The 21,397-nt window shown below is 39.0% G+C and overlaps 1 protein-coding gene across 5 annotated transcripts in view; it reads right to left on the bottom strand.

Annotated features, from left to right (window-relative positions):
• Positions 1 to 21,397, bottom strand: part of TRANK1 (tetratricopeptide repeat and ankyrin repeat containing 1) — a 50,115-nt gene that overhangs the window by 12,762 nt on the left and 15,956 nt on the right. For 2 of the 5 annotated variants that reach the window (XM_068670672.1, XM_068670669.1), the window contains 12 exons: positions 19,339 to 19,422; positions 17,773 to 17,911; positions 17,041 to 17,172; positions 14,925 to 15,095; positions 11,192 to 11,344; positions 10,564 to 10,815; positions 9,624 to 9,800; positions 5,259 to 8,126; positions 4,506 to 4,705; positions 3,911 to 4,048; positions 909 to 1,052; positions 130 to 286 (listed from right to left, as the gene is read on the bottom strand). In XM_068670672.1, the coding sequence (XP_068526773.1) occupies positions 130 to 286; positions 909 to 1,052; positions 3,911 to 4,048; positions 4,506 to 4,705; positions 5,259 to 8,126; positions 9,624 to 9,800; positions 10,564 to 10,815; positions 11,192 to 11,344; positions 14,925 to 15,095; positions 17,041 to 17,172; positions 17,773 to 17,911; positions 19,339 to 19,422 (4,615 nt within the window). Of the gene's footprint in view, positions 1 to 129; positions 287 to 908; positions 1,053 to 3,910; positions 4,049 to 4,505; positions 4,706 to 5,258; positions 8,127 to 8,277; positions 9,570 to 9,623; positions 9,801 to 10,563; positions 10,816 to 11,191; positions 11,345 to 14,924; positions 15,096 to 17,040; positions 17,173 to 17,772; positions 17,912 to 19,338; positions 19,423 to 21,397 lie in introns of those variants that run through there. The other 3 variants (XM_068670670.1, XM_068670671.1, XM_068670674.1) reach the window with 3 other exon arrangements.

The following is a 21,397-nucleotide window of genomic DNA, read 5'->3' as shown; positions in this document are numbered from 1 at the left end:
GTTATCAATGCATACTGTTAGAAGGACCAAAGAGCTTAACATTCTTTATTACACAGCCTGAAATCAAGACAGCATTCAGTAAGTTGTCCTGTTTCAGAGTCTTTTAAGGAAGTTTTATGATGCCTTTACCTTTATTTTCATCTGTTTTGACAACCTGAACAAGTCCCCTTTTGATGAAGTACTTAAAAGCTGGAGCCCGTTTTTCACTATTTTCGTCAAATATCCAAAGATTGACCCTGGCTCTTGTAATGGCAGTATACAATTGCTTCAGTTCTCCATTCAGCATCTGAAGCAGAACAACAAAATCAAAATAAAGTAGAATAGATACCAGATGAGTTAAATTATTAGAAAGCGACACACTTTGCAGTCTTAAGAAAACAGCGAATATATACAGTGAATAACAAAAAATGTATCTTTAAGCAAGTCTAAATATTAAATATGTGACTTTTAAACTACATAAGCAATTGTCCAGATAATTTGCAAACTACTGCTACAGCAAACCTAGCAGCAGTAGGTCTGACTGTCCATCTTGTTTTGAATCACTTTCACATGCAATCACTTTTTTTTTTTTTACATTACAATTCTGAAAATATCTGACTCAATCGATCCTAAAAAGTTTCCTTAATTTTAAGGGGATGACAGTGATCTGAAACCAGACTAAAATAATAATAAATAGCAAACCAGCTTGTCAGTGTTTAACTATGGTAAAAATACCTAAAAGTCTAATGAGTTGACATCATTTCTTAACAAATTACATTCACAAAAAATATCTTTCAAAAAAATCTTTAAACTACCGAAAAGATAAAACAACCTCAATAAACATGTAAATACAGGATGAAAGTATTTCTTGAAGAAATTTCTCTATTTCTAGGAGTAGATTCCTATTCACCATGTTATGAAAAACTCACCTTGTACATTTTTACATTAAAAGGAGAAGGTCTCTTTTGCAAATCAGTAGCATCCTCTAAAGGTACTTCAATTAGCAATTTGCTTCCTACTTGCATATCTGAATCCGGAACATAAGAAGAAATGATCTTCCATTCTTTGCCAGCCTAAAGTGTTAAAAGAATTAGGTTACTTGTATACAGTAATCACTACTGCCCATATATGCAAAAGACAAGGTCATACATAGGTTGTGACCGACAAACACAGCCCCAGCTTAAAAATGGCTTAAAGGAGACAAGCAAGAAAAATTAATGATCTCAGGGAAGAACCTAAAGAAAGACCATCAACTGCCATCAAAAAGGCTAACTTCATAACTTTTGAGATACAAGTTTGTACCAGGTGGCCATCAGGCTGAAAACACAGAACAAATTAAGAAGAGGTACATCTGGGACTTTATCTTTGGCAAACAAATCATCACTAGTGTTCGTGTAAATGATGATAGGGTGGAGCCCATAAACAAAACAAAGGGGTTGAAGCTGTGGAGGTGGATCTATCAGTATGACACACAGGCCTATTTCTCACCACGACTGTAAACCGGCAAGAGAGCTCATCAGTTACATGATGAATTTATTAAGCTCACTGTGCAACAGCAGTGGTCAGTAGTGCTGGTCTGAGCCAGGGCGTAGAGTGTAACTGACCAACACACACTGCTACTTGTAAGAAGGCCCAGAAATGACCAAAAAAATATTTGTGTGGGATAAAAGAGCCTGGTCATACTGCATTGGACTCCAGCATATGTATCTGTGACTAATATCTCTAAAAGTGCACAAACATGCTTAAATGTTTCAGTGTGGTAGCAGATTTGTGTTGCACACTCTCAAGCCATGCAACAAGCATCAGCTCCTAATCACACCTTTCTGAAGGTTTCTGATCCCCCACAAGACTAACAACACAGAAAATTCTAAGTACATTTTAAATTGTTATGCTAATTTTATTCCCTTTCAGACATTTTATGGAAAAATGATTACAAAGTGCCAAGTTTGTGCCAGAAACTGAAAAATACTCTTTTTTTTATGGCTAAATAAGCTTTTTTTTACTCCCGTAGTTCAGAGACTCAAGCAACCCGATACAAGTTAGTCTTCTTTGTGAGAAAAAATACAGAAAACTTGCAAAGTGTATTTTGCAGTTCTGATTGCAATAAATCATCAAAACATTCCTAAGCCTGTTATGGATTACAAAATGATCAATTTGGTCAATGGTTTGCTGGATTTTAAGGATTTGGCATTTTTTCTTTTTAGTTTCTTCATTGAAATTTGTCTCTTAAAACAAGACTCATTCTAAACCTCATTTCAAACCCAATAAAGATCAAATCAAGTGAATTACAAAAAGCTACGTATGCTGTCTTTACAACAGTTCAGAGATTCTCCTCCTCAAACCAGAAAACTTCAGTGTGAGCGTCTTCCTTGCCTGCTTGTTTGACTCCTCAAATCAACTCATTAACTCATGACTCACATGAGGATGGAAGATTTATATGAAAGTATTTCTCCAGGCTTGGCATATATTAGCCCAGCTAAGTTAAAATACTCAGCACACTCAACTCTGTATTCTGCTATTAGTTCATTGTTTTTCTGAGCACAGCTCGCATCACCAAAAACACATCGACTTTGAGAAATCTATCATGACAACCAGTATTGCACTGTGCCTGAATCACAGTAAGCCACATTCAGTGTCACTTACTGCAAGCACCTTCCTTGTCCCCTCACCTCATTGTGTCTACTAGCCTCTATGAAAAGCCACCAGCAATTTGCTCTAGTTTTCTTTTATACAACTGTGGTTTTCAGTTGCTGAAAACCACATCCGAGACACTGTTTTGAGGGCTAGAGGCAGAGGGCACCTGCAAGAGATGTTCACACTAAATGTGAAGTTACCCAACAAGGCAATTGTGGGAGTGTACAAGTCTCTGTAGGCATGCTCAGTAAGGATACTGCCTATTACCTGGCCAGGATGGGTCAGTGATGATCCAGCAACACTGGGGCTGCTGTGCCCGACAGCTCTTTGTGAGAAGCCTTGAGGACTGTATTCCCCCTGACTGACCACTCTCTCAGACATACGTTTTGATTTTTGGGCGTTCCTGCGGGGAAGCAGGAGTTGAACTCAGTCCTTGTTGGTCCCTTCCAACTCAGGATATTCTATGATTCTATGATCCCCACCAGTTCCAGAGCTACCTCAACCTCCGGAGGGGCAGGGTCTAAGCTACCTGGAGAACTACAAAGGGGGAAAAGGGAATAGATAAAAGCGACAACACCTCCAGGAAGGAAAGCCTTCTTCATTCAAGGTCATACTAGGGAAGATGGTCTCTGTCATAGACTCTGAGACCCTTCCAAGTTTCCTAACAACTCCTGAGCTAGACCAGAGTGAGTTTTCTGGAATGAAGCTGTGTATGGCTATAGAGCATGCTTCCCTCATCACACACATGCACACACTACTTGCTTCTAAACATAGTTGTTTTACTAAGCTTTTAATTTAAAAAAAAAAAATCCGTTTCAACTTATCTGGGGCTGGCAAATGATTTCAAGTCTACACACTAAAAAAACTGCACTGTGAACATGCAAAGCAGGGGGTCTAAGGTGATTTTTTCAGGACCCAGCACCCCAGTATAAGGTAAAAAGTATGCAAGAATGGTGGACTGTCACACTTATTTCTCTGACCTGAACAGAGACCAGGAGGGACATGTTGCAAGCTAACAGAATAGTCTAGATATGTGGCAGAAGTATGCATGCACACCTGCTGTTCTGTGAACCCCAAGGCTCTCCCTGAATTGGCAAGAGACAATCTGAAGGAAAATGTAGCACTAAGGGAAGACAGGTTCTCACTTCATAAACCTATGAACTATATTTTTTACTGTGATGAAGCCACCTGCCTTAAGAGGAAACTGAATCCTTTTCCAGCGGGAAAGACAATTAGATCCCATGTAAAATCAACACATTAAGGAAAAAAATGTAGAATATGGATAAGAATTAAATACCTCTGAGTCTGTGAAAAAGTTGTAAAGGAGTACATCATCAAATTCCAAGCCCTTGGCTTCATAAACTGTCAGTACAAGTGCTAAACTGAGTTCCTTCGGTATTTTCTCCTTTGCTGTTTCGTTTGCAACTAATATTACCTATCATAAAATATATTAATAAAAGGATGTGTTAGAAAGCAAAAAAGTAACAGCCACAGGCAGAAAAAATAAATATGTCAAGATAAAGCAAGAGGTTTCTCAAAACCAGACAGGATTTAACACAGACATTTCAGCACACGACGCAAAGCTGCCCCTAGAAGACTGACAAATGCATGGTACAATGGGACAGATGCAGATCTGGTGTATGAAAATTTGGAGTTAGATAAGAATTGGACCAAAAAAATCATCTGATGCAATGAAGAGCAGGAAGAGCACGCATTAAGAAAGAAAGAAATAGAAACCAACACAATGAAGGTTTCAAAGTTTAAAAAGCATAATTTATCAGTAATATAAAAGGGCTTATATGGACTGTCCATAATGTCTTTTAAAGTGATTATTTAATTAGCAACAGAGCTAGAAGAATCTGCGAAAAGCTGTATACCTAAGAAAACCAAACCTGATGTGCTCCAAATTCAATAGGTTGTGTTTTCCTTTTATTGCCCCTCAGCAGAATTGCTAGGTCACTAAAACTGCAGGACTCCAACACTGTAGGTTTGGGTCCATCAAAGAGACCACAGTCCTTTGGAAGCCGATCAAAAGATTCTGGGAAATAGCACTGAAGCAAATCAACCACTCCAGATGCTAGACGGAGAATACCTACAACAAGCAGAATATAGATTTTAAACTTCAGTCAGGCTGCCTCATACTCACTTGCAAACACACTAAAAAGACTGTTAGATTTTTGAAAATCAAGAAATATGACAAAAAACTACTAGTCAGAGAAAAAAGAAGCTGTAAGGTCCACCTTGTTTCTACTTAGGCCTGCATAGATCTAAAACATGCTACAAATACTTAGCAGTGTCCTCAATAAAACGAAGGTCATAAACAAAACTAATATGAAAAACAGAAGTAGCTCAATCCTGCAAAATCTAGCAACTTGAGGATGGAGCCAAAAAAGCATGCATGATTACTTTCTGTTAGGTTTTCATTTACATCAGATATAGACAAAACATGCAGTAAGCATGAGTGTTTGAGAAGTTACTATTTTTCAAATGTTCATTTTTGGTTTTCCAGTTGAGATGTCACAAAAAGCTGATCATCTTAAAAAAAGAAAGCCCGCTTAAAGATGCTTTGAATTAGCCAGTAGAAAACTTCAATAATTTGTGACATCTGAACAGCACAGGCTGAGATAATAAATTTGTTACTCTACCTGAATGGGACCTGTAGTTCTGGTACAATTGATATATCCTTTTTGGTTTTCTAACACGCTGCTTCTTGTCTATGGAGTTCTTGCTTGCATAATGGAACAGTGACCTCAGATCACTAAAACGAAAAGCAACTCCTTTCATTATGCTCTGGGCAGTGTCACCAGTTAGAAACATGGCATTAGGATCATTGATGCATTTCATTAACAGCACTAGCTCAGCTTGGGTGAAATCCTGAATCTCATCACCATAAAACTCATGGATGGACCATGGCAGCTCACTGAGCTTTGACAGTCTTTGAGATAAATTATATAGCAAGTCTTCTTCATCAAAGTAGCTTCTCTGAGACCTTATTTGCTGATAAAGATCGAAGAGGCGATAGATTTCACTCCTGTCTTCTGTGAAGTTTGGTGACCTCTTCAGACCTAGCTTTTTGTACCCCTCCTCAGTGAGCTTACCCCCAGTACAATTCAGCGCCTCAAAAGAGCCTTTCAGAAATGATTTTATTTCTTTCCAAACCAGTGCAGGATTGTACAAGCTTTTACCTTTCACCATTTTTGGCCATATTTCATTTGCAAATACATCATAAGTCACAAAAGTACGAGGGTCACTTTCCCTAGAGTGTGCATCTGCAGCTCCTTCCTCATCACCATGTTCCACTTCAGCATTACCTTCTTCATTCTCATCTTGCCAATTTGGCACCACCAACTCTTCCTGGGGACTCCAACCAACAATGGTTCTTTTAAGGCTTCCATCTTCATTCCTTGGAAAAAATGGGTCAGGCATGGATGCATCCAGTAACAGCAACAACTGCTTGGAGGTGACAAACAGTGGGAAATTTTCATCTTTAATATCTTGTAGCCTATGAACACTTGGTTCCAGAGGCCTGAAATGACTGGTTATCTTAGATGATTTGCTAAGTTCAATGAAATTCTTCTGAACTTCCTGGCACAAGACAGGATTTTTTGTCACAAAGATCTGGTGCAGGTGCTCCAGGCTGTTCAGTGTTTCTGCACTACACACATGGTCTTCATGGTCATCACATAGATTTGTTTCTCCACCAGTTGTGTCCACAGGAACCTTTTCATCCTCACTGCCTTGCACATCACTCACCTGCTCCTCACTGGAATCATCACTGTCTTGTTTTTCTCCATGCTCTTCCTTCTCTAACCTCACTTTTTCAGCTTCACTGCACTGCTTCTGCTGCCAAGTTTGCCTTACCAGCAGAGGACTATTTGCCATGGTGGATCTTTCCCAGTACAAATAGAATTTCTTCCAAAGCCTATACAAGCAGCAAGTTGTCTTCCCTGTCCCACTTCGCCCAATTAAAATGATTGGTTCTATGGGCTTTGGATTGAGGTTAATCACTGCATGCTCCAATTCCCCCACTCGGAATGGGTATTCAACAGCAAAATGTACATCATTTATAATGTTAAATGCCATGTTAGTACTGAAGCTGTGGAATTTCATTATATTGTATTCCATTTCTGCAGCACTGGCTGGAGGGAAATATTCAGGGAAAGTATGTTCTTTTGATTTTTCTGCTTCCAGATCTTCAATGTAACAACGCGGAACATGCTTTTTTACTGTCTTGTTGTAGCTCTGATGTCCTTTATTGATGCCCTTGAGCTTCTTCCTTAAGATGCAGGATAAACCCCGATTGTAGGATATACATATGTTATCTAAGACACGTTTCAGCTTGCAGTGGTCAAGAACAATGGCCCAAATTCTGATAATTTCTGTGTAAACTCTTCCTGATTTTTCTGGAAGACCTTTTGTCTGTTCTGTCTCCATAATCTTTTCTGCACTCTCACTGCAACGAGGAGAAAAGTCAATCGCAAGTTCCCATAGCATTCTTGCACCTTTGCCCAATTTGGCTTCATAGAGCTGGATATCAGCTTTCAAATGTTTCAGTGGCTTCTGAAGAACCTTAGTCCATTCCCCATTGCCAAGATGCTTAATCGTCATTATAGTTTTAGTTTTCAGATAAGGAGGTACAGCTTTGCTGCTCAACGTCTTCAACGTTTCAGGAGTGCACTCTATTTCCCAGGTCATGTTATCAAACTCCTGCACATGTGCCTCTATATCCAGAATATCTCCTTCCTCTTCCTCTGGTTCTTCCTTCTCTCCATTAGAGAGGTCCATACTAAATTCTTGTGTTTCCATCTTTTTCTTCCAGTCATCCCCTTTTCCTTCAGGATTAATCACATTTCCACAAGGTTGTGATGATTCCTTTTTTCCCTCTTCCATAGTAGTCTGGGCTGAAAATGGCTTTTGTAACAGAGAATTATTGTTTCTCAATGTGTCACCTAATTTTAATTGCTGAATTAAAGCTCTGATTTCCTGCACTAGACTTTCCTGCAGAGTTAAGGGGTTCTTTATTTTTTCCATTTCCTGCTTCACAAACTGATCATTTTTTGTCTTTACAGAACATGAGGTTTTCACATCGTTATGTGTTGTGTTTCCAGATGGTGCTTTTAATAATGACCCAGATGAAGAATGTCCTGAGCTCTTCGTCTGTGATATGTCAGAGACAGGAGCAGACTTAGGTGTTTTAACTGACTGTCCTGCTATATTCTGCCGGTACTTCTTCTCTGACACAGCAGTTTTCCAAGCAAGTAGCAGTGGGTCATTCTTTTTAATTCTGTGCCTCACATCTCTTCCTAGTTTGTTTTTTATATTGAAGTTAATATCAAATTTTGCCAATGAATCCATTATTTTCTTTGTTTGCTTTAAAAATCCTCTCTGAAAAATAACATGCATCACTGTATCCCCATTCTTATCTTGTATGTTTGGATTAAGATATGGAAAGTCAGAAGGTCTTGAAGCAAAGAGATCAAGCAGATAGTTCAGAATGTTTAAACCAATGCCATCTGGAAATGACAAAAAAAAAACAACAGTTGCTTTACAATGCTGCTTTGTAGGCCAACAAATTTTAATACCTTTTTTTTTCCTACAGTTACTAAACAAAAATCAATTTGCTTTCAAAATACAACTTCTACATTATATGTTTGTAAAATGTACCTGGTTGAAATATCTCAAAACAGCTTTTTCAATATTCAGGAAAAACAATACAGTGGCAGCAAAGCTCTAAAAATCTCTAGTGTTGCAACTGCTCCTGTAGCATCAGTCAATTTAATTCCTTATTCTAACATCCAGGTGCAGACATTCATTCATCTTCCAGCATCAGTTACCAAAAGCTGGTGGCTGTGGTCATGTAGACAAGCAGAAGCTCTGTGTACTGCTCTGGGGTAATCTGGTTCACTTTAATATGCTACCCTGAAGGAAGCTGAAGCAGATAGCTTAGAGTTACTAAACTAACCTGTGGCAAATCCCAACTATTTCCTGATATCTGAGGGTACCAGAGCAATTTCCTACAGGATAGAATTAGTCCAATAACTCCCTGAATAAAAAAATAAAGAATTCTACAGCTTTCTGATTATCATCCAGATAATATAAGTTATTTAATCCTGATAATACATGTGAAACATCTCTTTCCTAATAAAATTAGTGACTCAAAATCACTAGAGGAATTTCGCCTCAACTCTGCACAATAAAAAAAATTAAAAGATACCACGTTTAGACTTCTAACTCTTCTGATTTAAAATCTATAGTTGGCAGTACCTACGTTTTCAATCTCTCTGAGGCCATTTAAATGAAATGTGTTTAAAAGTGAACAAATAGTGTTTTAAAATTTAAAATGCCTTTTTTCTTAACTTAAAGAAAAATCAAACCTGACTTTGGGGCTTAATTTGACAGTTGCTCTGAATTTCTTACATTTACATGGAAGCCCTACAGTTCTGCCACTCACTCCTCTGAACAAAACTTTGCTTGAATTACAACTGAAAAAACAGGGGAAAGAATTTCAGATATCACTGTCAGATTTCCTTCAAGGTCTGCTGCCATCACCCTGCCTTTATATCCTAGATCCTTCATATTTACATCATTCTCACCTAGAACAAATTTTACAGGGTTTCAAAGAATTGTCTTTTCAAAATCAGCTCAAGTAAACAAGAATACAGTCACAAAAAACAGTAAGTGATTACATTACAGCTGTCTGAATCCCACTGGTCACCTGAGCTGCCATTAACTTTCCTCATAGCCCCAGCCCCAGCAAACAAAATGTAGAACATCAGATTAATAAAGACTGGTGCGTATCCTCTGGTCTGCAAAGTTTGGGGGCTGAGACATGGCCAAACAGCCTGGTCTGCTGCCTCTACTATCACATCAAAAAAAAAAAGCAGTGAAAGTTGCAGTGGACTAGACAGGGAAGAAATAGGATGTCTTCAACAGTTGCTGTGAAAAAAAGAATGATGCAAATCTGCTCGAGACATTTGTGTGCCCTAGACCCAGGCACACAAAAGCCTTACCTTTTTTATCAAAATAAATGTAAACTGCAGCATGCAAGGGAGTATCTCCTTGTGCAATGGAGATATTCTTAGGATCTGCACCCTTAATCAACAGCAAATGCACCAGTTCAAAATAATTCTTTTCCAGGCATATTTGCAATGGTATTTCAGAGTTGGCTCCAATCCCATCTGGCAGAGCTGGTATGAAGGACGTGAAAATATCAGGGGTTAAATCTGATACAACAGATCTGCAAACTACAGAACATGCTAATCAGAAGATACATACTGATTGCAGAGCAGGCTTTTTTTTTTTTTTTTTTTTTTTAACATCAACCTTTTATGTGTGTCTGTTAAAGAGCTTTTGTCTATGAAAGTCTTCAAACCTCTGATCTTCCAATAATCTGAGCAACCAGTCCTTCCATTGCAATAGGAAGACAGACAGGCCAGAACATATCTTCAAGAAAGTCAGTGACTGAGTCAAACAAAGAGCTTCTTTGCAACTTCAGCCACTCACAAGGCTGTAGCAGGAATGTATGCCTGCAACTTATGGCTAGCATGAAGTTGAAGTTAAAGAGGGCAGAGTAATCCTAGAAATAAGCCTCAGGCAAAACAAGAAAAACGATGGCCACACTGACTACAAAAAAGTTATCTGATCATGCCCCCTAAATCACTGAAGTAGCCAATTACTTGTGACATGACAATGGACTGAACCCAAAGACTGTGGCTCACAGTTTCTACCAGGATAATATTGTGGCTTAAGACAGGGAAATTAAAACCCAAGAGAACTACAAGAAAAATGACCAACAATAATCCTTGGCCTTTTTACTTCTAAATCCAACTCTGACAGCCAAATTTCACTTGAAAAACAGCTTAACACTTATACAGAGCCACAAAACCATGCCTTTGTAGTTCTGAAACATAACAAAATATCTTTTAAGACATTAGTATTGCAGCTTTTCACCTCCATTTTCGATCAAGCATCTTATGAGGTATATTTGCTCATCCAATCCATCACACTGCTGGATAACGCTGCCAATGTCAACGTCTGAAAGACTGCAGGTTTTGAAGAGTCCTCCACCTAAGGTCTCTTCCCCACTGGCTTTCCCTGTTAGCAACAGCAAAACTTCATGCCACATTTGCTTCTTCAACAACTGTTTTATAAAGCTGTTAGCACAGGCTTGGGAGATGTTGCAAACCGCTCCTTTAGGGATTTCTGCAAGACAGTCAAGACAACATAACTTGGTTAAAACCTGACAAAATACATATCCACGTAAACAAATTTCAGATGATGAGCTCATTAAATTCAAAGCACACAATAGCAAAATTCTACATTCGCATCCTTTTGTCTTGATGCTAACACACAAGTAAGTTTGAACACTTTGATTCATGATACTCATTTTTTTTGTGCATATTCTGGTGGGTTTTAAATGTGAAACACAACAGTAAAAATAAGGAAATGCATATTGTTCCAGTAATATCAGTTGCATAAACAGGGAAGCAAAGGAAGAGTAACAACAGAACCTGCACATTAGCATCAAATACATTTTTCACAACAATGAAAGAAGGGGAGAAATGGGAACTCACTATACCTTTCACAGAAGAAAGCAGTTTTAGAAATCCCTGAACCTCATCTTTCTTCAATACATTTGTGTTATGTATCCCATTTTCACAACTGCAGAACTTGACAAACTGTTCAAGAGCATCCAGGAACGAGTCAACTACAGCTCTGCTTTTATCTTCTTCTGCAAAACATTACAGAAATTGAAAACATGGTTCCTTGATGTCATGTGTTTAGCAGAGGACTGTAATACATTATTATACTTCATATCCCAAAGCATATTTGATACACTCAAATACTCTTTACATTAGTACCTCAGGCTGAAAATTGCAATAGTTCCTAAGTTGACCTGCATGCAGGCAAGACATTGCTACCTCACAGTGGCAAGACTTTTTAAAGTGACTAAGAACAGTGGCTTTCCAGCATACAATTTTGATCAGATGTCCTGAATTTGTCTGAATCCTTGCTGGCATTTAAGAAATAAGGCCAAAAAATAATTTGCCCATTTAATACTCAAAAAAACAAACAACAAAACAACAACAACACACACACAGCAGAATGACAGCTATAAGTTTAAGAGATACTGAGATACTCAGGTAATGGACAATGGCAGATTTTAACACACATCTTAATAATAACAGTCCTCTTAAATGAAAACTAAGACTTGGTTTGACTTTCCTAAAATCTCTGAGGAATGTAGGTACATCAAAGATCAAACAAAACAGTAGCTTTATGCCTTAGAGCAAAAAAATAAACAGGGCTGGTCATCTTTTTAGCAACCAGGATTAACCCCTGGTGTAAAGCAGCACTTCATTCTCCAGCCTCTTGCTTTGCTTTAAGACCTACAAAGCTCCTGGGAGCTGTGCACTGCAGAAAGTAAATTGACCACAAAAGACACGCAGAGCTACCCAGAACACCAACTAAAGCAGTTACCACCACAGCAGCAGCAGCAATGCAAACTTCCTGAGAACCACTACGCTAGGACCTTCTCCAGGAAAAGGACAAGAGACCTCTACAGTAAAGAAACAAGAACTGTGGGAATCTGCTTGCCAGGCTCCTGAAGGTTCAAGTGCAATGAAATCCAGTGCTTTCAAGTGTATTTTGCACATAAGCCTACTGGAAACCAGAGAGATGGTCTAAAAGCTTTGCTTTTAGACAAGTTTGACCTGCCTGTGCAGTCTTTTGCTCCACTTGACATCTGCACAATAGGAGGAATTTCTAGTTTGAAAAGGTTGCGCTTTGGGCTAACACAGTAGAGTCCTGCTAATACAGATATTACTTTAAAGCTCTGGTTGGCTACTGCCAGGGAAAAAAAGATCAGGCACCAAGCCATCTCAGAAAGGTTATACTGAAGAAATGGTTTCAAGACGAACAAACATCTTGCTTGGGACTTACAGACCTTGTTTTAAACTGAAGTCTAAACCAGGACTTATCAAGGTCAGCTGCAGGACCTGCCTCCTGTTTCTGAACCTGAAACTCCTGCAGGAACATCTTGTCTAACTGGCAAGTCAGTTCTCACGTGGATGCTCGCAAGTGCTTCTCCAAACAGCCTCCTAGAACTGGATCCTCTGCTGGAAATGTCTGTGGCACAAATACAGTCTCTTTTAGAGTTGTAAGTATCAACCAAGCTATAGTGCCATACTGCTAAGAAAGCACCTTCTTTCTGCAGGGACCCTTCATCCTTTGGGTAAGGAGTTCCTCATCTCCCATCTCAACTAGCAATCTCTCTGACCATACTGTGGTTCAGGCAGGTCAGACGTACTCTATTTGTTAAGGCATAGAATAAGTCATATAAGGGTTAGTCAGTCTTGATACCTTGACACAGGGGTCTTATCATACAATTTGAATGCCTTCTCATTCTAATTGATTGGCATGGAAAAGAAAATACCTGCTATTTTTGGCAATCATTCATTAGTTTAGGCAATCATACATTAGTTTCCAATATGGAAAGTTACATAGACAAGTGAGTCCTTTTCAGAACGGACAGGCTTTTATAACAGAGCAGACTGGAAACCAGTTTAGTACGCCAGCTGATGAAATTGCATGTTAGCACTGGGAAAATTAAGATTCATATCTTTCCGTAAGACATCAGGTCTTTCAAAAACTGCCTAGAAATATCAATATATTTTAAAAATACTTTGAAGTTTGTCCAAACTTCAATAGTGTAACTAAATTACAGCTCCTCTGTTTTATTATTGGAGGTTCTCTTAGCTTTAGTCTGATAGTTCTGCTACTCTTTTCCCTTACCATTCAAAGAGATTGAAATTTTTTAAGTAATAGAGGAGTTTTCGCTGTGTATCACCCACACTGATCAAAGAGGGCTAAAACTTTGTGAACAAAGAGCTTTCACTAAAACGCTATTTTGTTCTCAAAACAGGTCAGCATTTTTTCATACATGTTCATCATTTCAGGGCTTCTCTTTTTGGTCAGCATTTTAAAATATACTACGAATACTTTTACCAAGTGTTTCATTTGCCAAAAACTAAGGTGAAAAGGTCAAAATGGAAAAAGCATCAAAAAGATGAAGTTTCTATCAGAATCACAGAATCATCAAAGTTGCAGAAGACCTCCAAGATCATCTGGGAGGTCCAACCACCTTACCATCCCCCATTCCCCTACCGCCAATATCACCCACTAAATCATGTCCCTAAGCACCATGTCCAACCATTCCTTGAACACCTCCAGGTATGGTGATGCCACCATCTCCCTGGGCAGCCCGTTCCAATGACTACTCTTTCTGAGAAGATGTGTCTCAGAATTTCCAACCTCATTTTTGTCCTGGTTTCAGCTAGGACAGAGTTAATTTTCCTCCTAGTAGCTGGTATGGTGCTATGTTTGGGATTTAGGACTAGAATAACGTTGACACCACACTGATGTTTTAGTTGTTGCAGACCAGTGCTTACACCAAGTCAAGGACTTTCAGCTTCTCCCACTGTCCTGCCAGCAGGCAGGCTGGGGGTGCAGCAGCTGGGAGGGGACAGAACCAGGACAATTTCCTCCCCTGGTGCAACTTGAAGCCATTCCCTCTAGTCCTATTATTAGTTACCTGCGAGAAGAAGCCAACCCCAGCTCCCCACATCTTCCTTTCAGGTAGTTGTAGAGAGCAATAAGGTCTCCCCCCTGAGCCTCCTCTTCTCCAGACTAAACAACCCCTGTTCCCTCAGAGGTTCCTCACAGGACTTGTGTTCCAGGCCCTTCACTAGCTTCATAGCTCTTCTCTGGATACATTCCGGGGCCTCGATGCTCTTCTTATAGTGAGAAAGGGGGACGATCACCTCTCTGGTCCTGCTGGCTCCACTATTCCAGAAACAAGCCAGGATGCAACTGGTCTTCTTGGCCTCCTGGCACTGCCAGCTCATGTTCAGCACCCCCAGATACTTTTCCTCTGCACAGCTTTCCGTCCACCGCCCCAAGCCTGCAGCATTGCATGAGGTTGCTGTGATCAAAGTGCAGGACCTGGCACTTAGCCATGGGGGGGGAGGAAGGTGGAGCCTTGTGCTAAGGGAAAAAAAACACCAGCAGCTTATAGATACTTGATACAACTTGTAGTTAGTTACTTATTACATTACTGCATGGTAAGTAAAGAACATTGTTGGACAGCAGACACCTTCAGACAAGGACAAAGTGTTCACCATTGACTTAGTGTGATGACTCATACAGAGGGTTACATAAAACCCACCTGATATTACCAATTACAAATGAAACAATTTTGTACCTAAAACACATAATTTAAAAACAGGGAAAGTACAGAGTCCATGCAGTACCTTCCAATTCCACAGAGGAAGAAGTGTGTTTCTCAGTGTGATCTCTGACTGCTTTGACAGCATTAAAGTTTTTATTCTTTTTCAAGATATCTATGACGTATCTTGACCGTGCATCTGGAATGGTAGGATCAACCCCAAAGCTCAGGAGCATGAGCACATCTTCTGTTTGACCTAAAATATTAAAAGGAAAAGCATTAGAAGAATAACTCCCATTGTTCGGGTTCTTTGTTTGTTTTAAAGACCATGACATAGTTACAACATAATTTTATTTAAAAAATAGTTATTTTATTTTTTCCAGTGTCATAAGAATGTTATGTAGGTATTATCCCCAAAAGTATTGTTAGGTATTGTCCCAAGAAGAAACCAAAGAGCTGTTAAAAAAAATCGAAACCCTATCTTCATTAGCGTAAATTGGGAAAAGGGAACAAAAACAAAGCAACTTGATCCCTCAAGAACATATCACGGGCCAGAGGCAGCAGGTGGAATACATCTCCTCCCTTTATGCCCCAGTCCTGTTCTCCAGTCTCTAGGCAAACTGCTTGGTATATAAATAAATAAATAAGGAGGATTTTCTATTGGTTGTAAGATAACTTAACAAAACAAAGTCTCTTACATATTCATGTTTGAATATATATAGCTAGGTACTGATTCTCTTTCCTTTGCAGCATGAAACACATTTTTGTGGTAATAAAGCCTTGTAACAAAGCTTTCTACTTTGACTAGGCAGGTACCATTGTTTTCAATGGAAATTACTATACTTGTTTTGAAACTGATTACAGATAAAACATATATACAGTACACATAACAGTGATTTAAGGTCTTGACACAGTATTTAATATTCTGGAAGATGACATGCTCTCTTACTGTGTCACACTGCACTATCAGGGGCGCTTCACAGCTCTGCAAGCAGTTGCCTGTATTCATCTCAAAGAGCTGCTCATTTGCTATAAGCCATGCCAACAGAACAGCTGAAGGAGCACAGGAACACCAAAATACCAAGTCATGCAGGAGAATGCTGAGCAATGCTGCACAAAGAAGTGTTAGACCACTACGCTTCCCCCAGGCACAGCACCACAACACATAGTCTGTTATATGTGCTGAAAGCAAGACCTGGATAAGAGTGATGCAAGCTAACACAACTGTTGTGCTTTGTGTGTCTAAGCCAGACCATTCAAGCTACTTTAGGGGTTATTTTTTGTAAGTGGAGGGATGCAAGTGTTTTTTTTTTAATTGTTGTTGTTTGTTTGTTTTTTATGTATCTATAAATATATATATATAAGGTTTCTTCTGGAAACACGGGAGTCTTATAGCAACAGATGGAACTGCTGTAATAGAAGTGTGGCTCCTTTCTAGTAAAGGTAATTAATTAGATACAGGCTGTGTGCATCTCATTCATACTATAAAGAGAACCACCAGAATTTCATTGCATTCAGTGACTGTGAAGCGTGGAGTTATCTTGGTTCTGATGCTTGTTTCCTCTTGCCAACCTAGTGTACAGAGAAATACAGGAAAAAATACAAGGAAAAAAGCCAGGCTAAGTTAGAAGTAGTATCACAGAAAATGTGAACAAAAAAGCATTTCATTTTTCACCTCTGATAATGTGCACTGCTAATTAGATATTCACCTAGCTAAAACAAAACAAAAAAACAAAAAAAAACAAACAAACAAACAAAAAAAAAAAAAAAAAAAAAAAAAACAAACAAACAAAAAAAAAAAAACAAAAAAACAAGAACCAACACTCAGGACAGGTTTCCAAAAGGCCTCATATGATTTTACAGGCACATCAAGATTTAAAAGGTAACTAAAAACTAAAGCATACTTATGGGAAAAATCAAAACGAGTCAAATCAAGGAGCAAAGCAGGTGGTCACCAAATCAGGTATACAGCTTTAGAAGGGAATTGCTGAAATGTTTAATCATCGGTTACTACTATAAAAGTCTGTATCTAGATAACAGGGCTGTCTTGTTTTCTTCCCTAGCCCAAAATAGTAAACACTACGGTCTGAAGTTTTCTTCTGTTCTTCACTTTTCCATATGAAAACAAACACACCAATACAAAAAAAAAAAAAAAATATATATATATATATCACTAATAGGAATAAAAAGAAGGTATTTACTGTGTTTCCGGGAGTATTCACTGGAAGATGCCACAATATGCAGGAGGGTGCATCCGTCTCTGTCTTGCTGGTTTATTGTATCCCTCAAGTCTGGCTTCTGAGTCAATAACCACCTAAAAATATGGTTCCTTCCTGAAATAATCAAGAAAATTATTCTTTATAAATAGTAGACAGATATAACAGAATTAGATTTTTTTGTTTTTTCCACCTCCCCCCCACTGTAAAGTGGGAAGATGCACCTGTATGAAACCTTTTCTCAAGCATTGTAAGAGACAAGAATACATAAAAGAAATCATGGTAACAGCCAGCTGCACTATGGGAGACATGATGCTCCACTCTCACTGACTCGCAGCATGTGCCACTCAGGAAGACTTATGACCTTAGCACATAGAGAAATTGTTGCTCCACACTGAGGTGGCAAGAAGAAATACTGTATTTTCATCAAAGCTGACACATTTAGGTTCTGGAAGACCCATATCAAGCACTCTTACTATCCAAACCACAAAAGAGAACATCCATATTAAATTTGTATCACTATCAAGCACAGATGATCAAGAGGAGTTTAAAATATTTTAAGAATGTGTTTCATTGATACATGCAAGGTCATACTGATATGATCTGATCTCATTAGATTTACTTTTTAAAACAAACAAACAAAAACAAAACAAAACAAAAAAAAACCTGTCACTTCTCTGAAGATAACACTTGACTTTAACAGTGGATGTAACTTACTTGCTTTGATACATAGTCTGATAACAGCATGAAGAGGATAAACTCCAATGGTTTCAACTTTTGCCCCAATGGAAATTAGCCATTTGACTAATTCTGCTACGTCTTGCATCTTCCCATCACATCCATATGACTCAAAAGTCTGATTAAGAGAATAACAACACATTATTTTACATATCCAGAAGACAGTGTTTTTTTAAATCATATTTCCATGTTTTTTTATAGACAGGAATAGGCGGAAGAGTAACAACCATACCATATCCGTTGAAAAAATCAAACATTTATTACATATGTACAGTTTCAGTAGAAGCTCAAAACAAGTATGTTTCTCCTATGACATGTTCATGAGTTTTGAAAGAATCTTGTCATGCTCTGAAAAGCACTGAAACTGAAGTCTATTTTATAATACCTATTTCTGTTTTTCTTCAGTGCAGTTGAGAGTAACTTTCTGCCTTATACAGCTATTGAATGTTACTGCATCTCACTGTACCTGTTGTTGTAACTAGGAATTGCACTTTCTTAGCTCAGATGAGGCAGCTTATGAAGACAGTTACCCTAAAGCAAGAAAAGACTGAAGAAATACGTGAAACTGGAAAAAGGGAGCAATTGTCTGAGAGAAGGAGGTATAGGGAATTCAGGTAACATCTCCATATACAGGTCAGGAGCACCATGGTTGGAAAACAGGACAAGGCACTGCTCTCTCATCTAGCTCAGGAATCATCTAGACATTAAGATCATTAAGACAGCAATGATAGTATGATTGCTCACATAAAGAAAAGGTGTTAAGCCTTTAGGAGACAGATTTTAGGCCAAATACATCCCTAGAAGGTGATCTGATAGAAGTATAGATTTTACAGGAGAATTTATACACCAAGATCAAGAGCACAGACTGAGAAGAAGGCAGCTGAACCAAAAAAAAAAAAAGAGTGTTTCAGCAAGGACTTAATGAACATGAAGCATAGTCTACAAGCAAGGGGGGCTGCAATACAGGAGGTTCTCTAGGTTCCCTAAATCATCTGGGAAGTGTCAAAGCCTTCAGCAAGACAGTTCAGCAGTTGCTGCCTGCATCTAAGCAGTGTACCAAAAATCTGCGGCACCAAAAGAAGAGAAAATTCCAACAGTACCGAGCTCAGTCTCCCGTAATTATACTCAGCATCATGAAGTGGGCCAGAGGCAGGCTGGCAAGGCATGGTAATACTCTATCCCAGGAATACTGGGAGCTATCCTGGTTGGAAAACAAACCAACTTAACAGATGTTAAACACTTTTTCTACTTTAAATGTAGTGTCAGGTTCCAGGTCTGACATTAACGTATTTTGCTGTATTTGAGAGGAAGATGTCTTGTGATTAATTAAATGAAATATTAAATTACCTAGAGAAGCTATACAAATTAAGGATTTTTTTTAATGATTAAATGAAAACAGACAAAAGAGAAGATTTAATATAATGAAGTCCATATATTAGTTTCCATTTTATTTTCCTTTCTTCTGTTTTACAAGCCTTGCCCACAAGACGGAAAATCTTTTACTCTAAAGAAAGAAGAAACAAGAAAAAAAGGATGATACATTACCTCTAAGAGATTTTTCAGTGATAACTGGTTGACTCTGAGATTGGTGGGTAATTCTTTCTTCTTGGACAACAATAATAAAAAAGACTAGAAAAAAAATGTGATCTTATAAGCACATTTAGAAACTTTATTTTCCACTGCCTCACTGGACGTCATAGGAGAGCAAAACAAGGACTAACAACATTTCAGATTTTTTTTTTTAAGATAAATGGAAAGGGAGATTGAGCAATACATTATCAAATTAATTAATGTAATACACATTATTTAATGTAATATACAAATTAAAACAATATAGTAGTCTGTGGGAAGCTATGATCAATGAAAATTTAATCAGAAATAGAAACTACATAGAAAGGTCAGATCCTAAAAGTCTCTCCAGTACACTTCCAGTAAAGACCCTTTTCAAGAAGGGTGAGAAAGTTGACCTTGGTAATCACAGGCCTGTCAGACTCACTTCAGTGCCTGGTCAAATTAAGGAAAAGATTATTCTGGGAGTTATTGGAAAACATCTGAAGGACAACGAGGTCACTGGTCATAGACAACACGGGCTCATGACAGAAAAGTTCCATTTAACTAGATTAATTTCCTTTTATGACAAGCTTACCCATCTAGTTGACCAAGGGAATTTGATGTAATCTTTTTGGATTTCAGCAAAGCTTTCGATACTGTCTCTGGACAAAACATCCAGCATACAGGTAGACAAGAAAATAATACGATGAACTGGCTGACAGGTTTGGCTCAAAGGGTTATAGTAAATGGGGTTACATCAGGTCAGTAGCCAGTCATTAGTGGGGTTCGCTAAGGCTCCATTTTAGGGCCAATTCTCTTCAATGTTTTAATCAGTGATCTGCATGCAGTACTAAATGCATACTAAGTAAGCTTGTAGATTATACTAAATTAAAAGGAGCTGCTGACTTCCTTGAAGGCAGAGAGGCCTTGAAGAGAGATCTCCACAAGTTAGAGGACTGGGCAATTACCAAAAATTGGAAGTTTAACAAGTGCTGAACTCTGCACCTGTGATGGGGGAACCCTTTTGGTGTACACGAAGTACAGCACCACTAGCTGGTTGAAGGAAGTGACTGTCCCACTCTGATCTGTGCTGGTGTGGCCTCAGCTCAAGTACTGTGTGCAGTTTTGGGCACCACAATGTAAGAAATGCATAAAACTATGGAGAGTGTCCAAAGAAGGGCTACAAAGATAGTGAAGGGTCTAGAGGACAAGATGTATGAGGAGCAGCTTAAGTCAATTGGACTGTTCAGCTTGGAGAAGACCCGACTGAGGGGAGGCCTCATGGCAGCCTGCAGCTCCCTCATGATGGGAGCAGAGGGGATGGTGCTGAGCTCTGCTCTCTGGGGACAGCAACAGGACCCAAGGGGACAGCATGGAGCTGGGACAGGAGAGGTGTTAGGAAAAGGTTCTGCACCAAGAGGTGGTTGGGCATTGGAACAGGCTCCCCAGGGAAGCAGTCACAGCTCTGAGCCTGTTGGGAGTTCGAGAAACATTTGGACAATGCTCTCAGACATAAGGTTTGATTTTGGGGTGGTCGTGCAAAGAGTCAGGAGCTGAACTTGATGATCCCTGTGGGTCCTGACAATTTGGAATATTCTATGATTCTATAATTCTATGCTGTGGTTTGGTTTGGCAAATGACCTTTAACGTTCATGGGGATGAGACTCCCCATGTATACCAACCTCCTGAACAGAAAGCAAGAAATGGCCATGCAACATTTTGCCCTTTCTTAGCTAAGTTTCCCCAACATGCCCAGCCATGGCTGCTGGGCCCTGCTGTGTCCTGTCTGCAGTCAGACAATCAGCGTTGGCTAGAACTGACTGTGTCTGCACAGAACTGCCCCAGCCTTGTCTCATCACAGGAGCCCAGCAGCCCCCTGACAGCACCTCACCAACACCTCATAATTGTGATGATGATCCATTTTTCATACAGACATACGTAATGGTCAAAGTTGGAAGGGATCTCTGAAGGATCATCTAGAGCACATTGCACAGGATAGCATACAGGCAGGTTTTGAATACCTCTAGAGAAGGAGACTCCGCAACCTCTCTGG

Source organism: Anas acuta, chromosome 2 (assembly GCF_963932015.1).
Source record: "Anas acuta chromosome 2, bAnaAcu1.1, whole genome shotgun sequence".
NCBI classification, from domain to species: Eukaryota; Metazoa; Chordata; class Aves; order Anseriformes; family Anatidae; genus Anas; species Anas acuta.
The sequence above is the reverse complement of the archived record's forward strand: the minus strand, read 5'-3'. Positions and strand labels throughout refer to the sequence as shown.